The 8,764-nt window shown below is 34.1% G+C and overlaps 1 protein-coding gene across 1 annotated transcript in view; it reads left to right on the plus strand.

Annotated features, from left to right (window-relative positions):
* Window positions 1–8,764, plus strand: part of LOC136842561 (kin of IRRE-like protein 1) — a 511,591-nt gene that overhangs the window by 481,331 nt on the left and 21,496 nt on the right. The window contains exons 9-11 of the mRNA XM_067110025.1: window positions 745–904; window positions 2,227–2,514; window positions 4,026–4,141. Coding sequence (XP_066966126.1) covers window positions 745–904; window positions 2,227–2,514; window positions 4,026–4,141 — 564 coding nt within the window. The remainder of the gene's footprint in view (window positions 1–744; window positions 905–2,226; window positions 2,515–4,025; window positions 4,142–8,764) is intronic.

Raw genomic sequence — 8,764 nt, forward strand, 5'->3', positions numbered from 1 at the left:
ATATATATATATATATATATATATATATATATATATATATATATATATATATATATATATATATATATATATTGCACGGGTGTTTTTGTTTACGCTTGATCGTGAGGAACTTCATGGTACTCTATGACCTTAAGGATGTTAATTTATTTGTGAACAGTGGTTGTCTTCCATTCTCTCTTTTTCTGTCTAAAATGCGTGATTTCATGAATTTCTAAAGTGTTCTGGAAACCTGCTTGGAGACTGTTTTTTCTTTAAATAAACGATTTTTTTTCCTTTTCTTTTATTTTGCACTTTAGGAGCACGGTGGCTAATACTTTTGGATATTCAGAGAATCATTTGTTACTTTGATTGAACACAATACCGCTCTCCGGACAACATATTACCCTTGCCTTGAAAAAATTTCCCTCCAACTATAATATCTAAATTATTAATTTGTGCGTTTTTACTAGAATATTTGCCTTCAAAGGATTAAATATTTCTCTATATGGGTATTTTCATACAAATGAATGTTTTAAACTACAATAAGAGAACTATTCTGGCAAAATAGGAAAAATTTTCTTATACTGGTATATTAAGAAAATTGTTTGAAAACGAGGCAAACACAATTATTACGGTGCAGCTGAACTCTAAAAAAAAAAAAAAAAGGTCCATGAAAGATGCAAATATGAGCCCTTACCTAACGAACGTTTAGAAAGAAACTAAAGTTCCTCTTTTTTAAGTACACCCTTTATTTTTTTCTTCCAGGACAAGGTACAGGTTCAGAGCATTGCCCATGGGATTATCACAACGGGCAATTCTTTAGTCCTGCAGAAGGTGAACCGTCGGCAGGCTGGTTTTTATAGATGTGCTGCTACAAATAAACTGGCTACAGTGACCAGTCCTCCCGTAAGACTGAAGATAAGATGTGAGTGTCTTATAGGGGGCGATTAGGCCTCGTCCCTTTACCCAAGGGGGATCACTGCAGATGTTTTCTTTTTTATTCGAATTTGGTACCTTTGTTTTTCAGGTGGCGTTGATGCTTTCCTTTATTTTCCTTGATTTATGTTCTTTTTTTTTTTTTTTTTTTTTTTTTTTTTAATTCACTTGTGAGTGATTCATCCAGTTTTGAACGTCTAAAAATTTCAAGTCATAGGAACTTGAAATTACTGGGCGAAAAACAATCATGAAGCCTTATGGATTCACATTCAAAGTTGCCCGTAAGAACTGTTGATTTCGGGATGGTGTAGGAATAAGGTCAGTTAGGAGATATTTATGCAGTTAGTGAGGAAAATGCGCATCCCTACGATGCAGCCTATATGTCAAAGGAGTAATTTCGAAACTCTTCATTTAAAACGTTTTTTCCTATGTATAAATTTCTTCTCTTTATTTTCTAACAATATCACAATACTTTGACCCGCCTGAGTATCTTTGTTTGCAGACAAGTCTTTACTAGTTATCTGATTCTAATTACAGCAAGTCGTCCCAAATCCAATTTCAGTATCTATAAAGAAGTGATACAAAATGTTAAGTAACTTACTGAATGACAAATAAGAATTGGCTAAATTCGAAATCTAGACGTATGGAATCCCTGATCAAAATACAATTTTCAGATTAATCCCTGATAATTACCAGCAATTGTACTGACTGACATTAAACATCTAATATTTATTTATTATAATTTGTCTGTCATATAATACAGAGACTAACGCAAATATTTGTTACATGAAATAAAGTGCATTATCTGTCACTCTGTCACTTAATCAAACTCTAGAAAAATTTATTTTCTGTTTTGGATTTCTGTTTCTATTATTCTTTTATTGTATTATTTGACTTTTGTTTTGCCACTGAACTATACGATATATTGGCATACTGAGAACAAAATTACTAGAATAGTTCCATAATTAAAGTTTTACATTTGATTTTATGTGCCATCATTTAATCTTTCCTGAATATCGGCAAATTGCTAAGGTCGTCCATACAACAGTATGTAACTTATCGCAGAGGCATCGCAAACAGGTTGGAAAGAAGGTAACGCTGTTTCATACGATTATTTAATATTGGCCAAGGGTTCGTTCTCTACTTTCGGTCGCTAACTTATTTTTAACCTGTTTGTGATGTGTTGGAGAAAAGTTGCCGCAGTGTGTTTATGGCATGTTATACTGTAATGTGGACACAACCCTAGGCTAAATTAGTATCAAGGTCCATTACTAAAATAATAATACTGAATTCCCTCCCTCCCCCCTACAGACAAACCAGAATGCTACACCTTCCCAACCACCTACTTCATCTACGACAAACCCATCAACGTGACGTGCACGGTGTCCTCCTACCCAGCCGTCCATTCCATCTATTGGCAGTGGAATAACAGCAATGACGTCATCACGACCAAACCCGAAACGGCCGAGCTGGAGAAATCCCAGGCTCAGTTGACGGTGACTCCGATCGAAAATCGGGAGGACCGGGTCCTCTCCTGCTGGGCTGTCAACGAAATGGGAGAGCAGACGAAGCCTTGCGGATTCACATTCAAAGTTGCCCGTAAGAGCTGTTGTATTCGTTAATTCTGTTTCTTGGAAATAAGGATAATTTGTAGATGTTAATGTGATCAGTGAGAAAAATACCTGTCGCAGTAATGCAGACTAAATCAGGAAGGAGTAATATGCACTTCTTAAAATGTTTTCCTAGAAATTAGCCTTACAGATGTATGTATGTAACTATATATATATATATATATATATATATATATATATATATATATATATATATATATATATATATATATATATATATATATATATATATATATATATATATATATATATATATATATATATATATATATATATATATATATATATATATATATATATATATATATATATATATATACATATATATATATATATATATATATATATATATATATATATATATATATATATATATATATATATATATATATATATATATATATATATATGTGTGTGTGTGTGTGTGTGTGTGTGTGTGTGTGTGTGCATATATGTGTGTATATATATGTGTATGTATATATATATATATATATATATATATATATATATATATATATATATATATATATATATATATATATATATATATATATATATATATAAACTGAAAGGTTAATTTATACTTTTATGCTGTACATCAATAAATAATAATGAATAATATTCGTCTTACGATATTTCTTAATAGAATTTTGGGTATCTCGAGCAAAGAGTCCTATGAGTAACCTACCGAAAATTCTATCCACTTTGACATATTTCTTTAAACGCTGTATCTTTTTGATACCTTTTATTTTACGGCATAATTTATCATGATATCTCTGCTTGATTTTTGTGCCGATATAAAACTCCACTCCCTCTGATATTTACTCTTTAACCTTGTTTTCCTAATGTGCTTTTAAGAAACATCATCATTTAAAATTTTACGCAAGACTAAAAGTCCAGTTTCTCCTTTACGCATTTACCAGCATGTGACCTCCTTGGAAGCTGGGCCTCATAGCACAACAACGCAGGAGTTTAATCTTTTCCTTATATTATTTTTTTTTTTTGTCGTTTTAATAAGATAGTTTTATTTCCACATTTTTCTTTTATGATGCTCCACTGTTTTCTTATGAGACATGTTAATAGCTAATAAAGATAATAGGGTAAAGTTCTTATGCTTGGCTTTATGGGTGCTTAAAGTCAAAAGTGCTTGCGTATAATTAGGTCCATATGAAAGCCATTAGCAAATAATGTAAAATGAAAGATGGTCAAGAAAAGCACAACCAAAGGACACTTAATATGCAGATTATTTCTCTCTCTCTCTCTCTCTCTCTCTCTCTCTCTCTCTCTCTCGTCTACTTATTAATAAGCAAAATCTTTAACAAGACATATACTTTAAATTACCAAATCAAGTGTCATATAAAAAAAAATTTAAGGTAAAGAAAACTTGTAAATTATATACAGATATATAAAGCATTAATTGTAATTATCTGAAGAATGTCTTGTTTACTGAAATTAATATTTCTGTTACCTCTCCCCCAGAGATGCCCCTACCGCTGTCTTCTTGTCGCCTTGCCAACATCACGGCGTCATCTCTGAGTCTAACGTGCCAGAGACCGCATGTGCCAACTGCTGGAACTACCCTCTACCGGGCAGAGGTTAGTGATTTGATGCTTGAGTAGAACTGTCATCACAGCAGTTATAGTTCTCGACGCTTACAGACGAAAAGAAAGTTGATCTTAAACAAAGAAAAACTGGAGAGCGTGAATGAGCCTAAGGGTAACAAAGTTATATCATATATCATATATATGCACAGTACATCTTATATTGAAAGTACACAGAATAAAAACCTTATCCATGTTCTTGAGTTTTGTTCAAGGATAATCTTGTTACTTTTATGCTTCTGACGAAGTTTGCTTTACCTGTCTGTGACTTACTTCTCTATCATTGAATCGTTAATGACTGGTATGAAGCCATAATTGCCATTTTTCCCTCATTCATACAAACATTCATTGCTCCGTCTCCCTTTTCTTCATTTATTTCCATCCTTGCAGCTGGCATTGGTAGTATTTATGACTTATTTTCATTACTAGTAATTAATGTCAGTCACATCAATCAACATTCATAACTAGTTTAACGAAAATATCCACAGATCTCTTGTTCCCTTTAAGCTCTTTCATTACTAATTTTTAGTGCAAAGAACAATTCAAAGAAACCTCATTCAACATTGAAAAAAAAAGCCATTCTTCGCAAAATTCACAATACCTGCTGTACACCTGATCTTTCCTTGACCTATCTCATACCTTGATTCATAATGGATTAAATAGCCGTAGAGACAAAGCATACGTTGATTTTTGAAGCGTTCGTTCCACGGAGTCATTATTCTGATACAATTCACTCTTCTCTTTCATCACGAGAACTCGCTCTACATATCTTCATAGGTCTCCAAAAAGCATTTGCTTCGATACTATTCTAACCTTTCTGTAAGGTCAGATAAGTTCATACAATGTTCAGTTTATTTCTACACTACCTCCACATCAGATTAATACGGGTAATTAATCCACAGTCTCTCCTTTGTCCGCCTGTAGCTGTCACTGTTATATATATATATATATATATATATATATATATATATATATATATATATATATATATATATATATATATATATATATATATATATATATATATAGAGAGAGAGAGAGAGAGAGAGAGAGAGAGAGAGAGAGAGAGAGAGAGAGAGAGAGATGTGTGTGTGTGTGTGTGTGTGTGTGTGTACACACACACATGCGCTCCAAACGCCCTCTTAATCAGATTTACTTTTTCCTGGGAACATCTTACCCCCCGAAGATAATTAAATATCAGTCAATGATTGTTGTGGTTTGATAGCTAAGTGGATAGGTCTTTGTCGTATCTATATCAAATTATATGGCGGGGTTAATGTTAGTTTTGCTGCAGCAGTAAATCTTTTCATAAAGTGGTTGGGATACCATGATGCTGGATATGAACGAAAAACGGCGGAGAACCCCATTCTTATGTGAAGCAAGTTATCGTCATTTCATTGGATTGATAATATAATTGAATAAATCCACTAATGTCTCACTACTGAAACTGTTCTGAGAGGCATTTCATAAAAAAAAAACCGACTCGGCATGAAGCTTAATGTTTTGTTTTAATACACGAGGTATGTATAAAACAAAATATTTAATTACAGGATTTTTCAAATCCGTGACTGGGGTAAAGCAAAAGAAATGATTTGTTAGAATATGTAAAATACATTGGTAACATAACCTAACAAGTAAAAAATGCGCCTAAGTTTCTTCAACGCAATCGAGTTTTCTGTGCATCGTATAACCAAGGCCACCGAAAATAGAACTATTTGTCGGTGGTCTCGGTATAATGCTGTATGAGCCGCGTTCCATGAAATTTTAACCACGGAACGGTGGTGGAATGTCCTATATCGTTGCCAGATGCACGATTATGGCTAACTTTAACCTCAAATAGCACGAAAACTACCGAGGCTAGAGGGCTGCAATTTGGTTTTGATGACTGGAGGGTGGATGATCAACATATCAATTTGCATTCCTCTAGCCTCAGTAGTTTTTAAGATCTGAGGGTGGACGGACAGACAAAGCCGACACAATAGTTTTCTTTTACAGACAACTAAAATCTAGAACTACTAGGTAGTGAGGTTGATGAAATTTTCTAATGAGGTAAATAATTAAAAGTAACGAGTGGGTCGTAATGTCTGTTTCCGGAAAACACTTATTAGTTATAGCAAAATACAGATGCGTTAATTCAGCGATTTATCATAGAACTAGCAGCAGCATGAAATCACGTATACATTAAAGTACTATAATTCTATGGAAGCGAGAATTGTGAAAAGATTACATGGTAAGGAACAATTACGTAAGAGGATAAAGGCATACACATAGATGAGTTAGACCCACTGTGAGATGGGCAAAAAGGATGACTTAGTAAGAGTAGAAATTACATATCAGTCAGCACATGAAGAAAAAGAAAAAATGTTGAGGTGCTGAATTGGATTAAGCAGATAAAGGATCACAAAATGGCAAGGTAAATGACATGAATATAAAACAAGTAAAATATCCGCCGAAGTTTCTTCAGCGCAAACAAGTTTTCTGTACAGCGTATAATGCTGTTTGAAACTCCCAGTCACGGTCCATGAAACTCTCAGCCGCGGCCCATGAAACTTTCAGCCACTGTCCTGTGGTGGCCTATGTTGCTGGTACCTATAGCGGTGCCAGACGCACGGTCATGGCTAACTTTATCCTTAAATAGAATAAAAACTACTGAGGCTAGAGGGCTGCAATTTGGTATGTTTAAAGATTGGAGGGCGAGTGATTAACATACCAATTTGCAGCCCTCTAGCCTCAGTAGCTTTTAAGATCTGAGGGCGGACAAAAAAAGTGCGGACAGACAGACAAATAGCCATCTCAATAGTTTTTTTTTTTTTTTACAGAAACCAAAAAAAAGGCTGAAATGAGATATAATATATTGACTAAAGCGGATAAATGGACAATGGAAGATTTTCACTGGGCTCTGGGCTTAGGGGACAAAATGGAAAATGGCAAAACCCCGAGATCATCAGAAACGGAAATAGATTTGCAAAAACCCGCCGGAGAACCAGTTAAGGATGAGCTCCAGAATCTATAAAAACATGATTGAATCAGGTATTGGACAAGGGAATAAAAAAAAAAAAAATACAGAGATGGAAAATACAGAAAAAGTCAGGTGCAATGTCATATATTTACATTGATTGTAAGAAGATGCTGTGATATTTGGTTCTTGGAGGAAATGTTAAGAATGATTTATACTTCCAACAACTGACCATTCGACAACATGGGATAGTGATTAGACCACAATTAAATATATTTCATTGTTCACCTTGATTTTGCAAAAGTCCAGTTAAAATGTTATAATGCTGTATGAAACTTTCAGCCATGGCCCATGAAACTCAGCCACTGTCCTGTGATGGCCTCAGCCACGGCCCATGTTATAAAAATAGGGAATTCATTGGTTACTGTAAAATGTATACCAAGATTCCTATAATATACAGCCTTCGTTAGTTAAAGGAAAAGGAAGGTTTAGTAAATGACAATGATAATGTCCATTTGAAATGCAATTGAATGACTAAGGTTTAGTGAATGAAAGCAATAAAAGATTATTTGGGATGCAATTGAATAACTGAAGATAGTAGCGAGAAATGAACACAAATTTTGAAACATTTTTAGCACATCTGCGAAAGTGAAAGTTGAAAATAAGTATGGGTAAGTGCAAGTTTGTATGAGCAAATTAAACTAGGAAAAAGAGGCAGTGAATACTGATTAAGATGGTACACAAATAAAGCTATTGGTTTAAACAGTTATTAATGAGAAAATGTAACAGGTTTAGGTTGCTTAAGACAAGGAGATTTTCACAGATCATGCGATGCATTGAAGGAAGCTGGATGTCTGCAACTTATAGTGAAGAGACTTGTAGTGTTTGATGAGCCAAAGCTGTAATACACGATGTGATTGCTGTTTATGGAAATGAATTGTGGTTGGTGTATGTATATTATCGAAAATAAAGGTTAAAGCTTTTGAGCTGAATTGAGGGTACATGCGTCCTAAGTCGTTCTGATACCAGATAGGTTCAATCACTTGGGAATGAACGAGAAAAAATTTTGGCACAGAAATCGTAGTTGAAAGTCCCACAGAAACGTACTAATTTGACCCATTACATTTGCTATCTCCATTGTCCGGTGTAGCTGTGGCTGATTTAATTTGTTCCCATCAGCTAAAACTCATGGTGCTAAGCGTGTGTAGTGTGTGTGTGTTTTTTTTTTTTTTTTTTTTTTTTTGAAAGAGGAGTTAGGAGCAGGACATCCGATAGGCTAGGTTACTGGTGAGTCTAGTTTGTGGCGAGTCCAAGATATTCCTTTTCAGTATGCTTTTCTTTGCTGCAGGCATTAGCCTACATGTCCGTAATGGCAAAAAGAATATTGCAGAACTTTAACCGTATTTTCAAACAATTTTTAAATTGACACAAGTAGCGCCTGAGTATGCGCATACCCGCAATTATTTATGCCGAATGTGTAAAGGGATAGTAAAAGTTTAGTATATACCGAATAATTATCAATATTTTTAAGCGGTCCGATCGTGGGGAAAGAACATATTTTTGTGTAAAAAGCTTCTATATCGTAAGTGTTACAACACAGGAATAAAGGAAGAATTAAAAGTGTTTGACAGCGAGTTTATTGAAAGAAAGGGCTTTCTGGC

Source organism: Macrobrachium rosenbergii, chromosome 2 (genome assembly GCF_040412425.1).
Source record: "Macrobrachium rosenbergii isolate ZJJX-2024 chromosome 2, ASM4041242v1, whole genome shotgun sequence".
NCBI lineage: Eukaryota > Metazoa > Arthropoda > Malacostraca > Decapoda > Palaemonidae > Macrobrachium > Macrobrachium rosenbergii.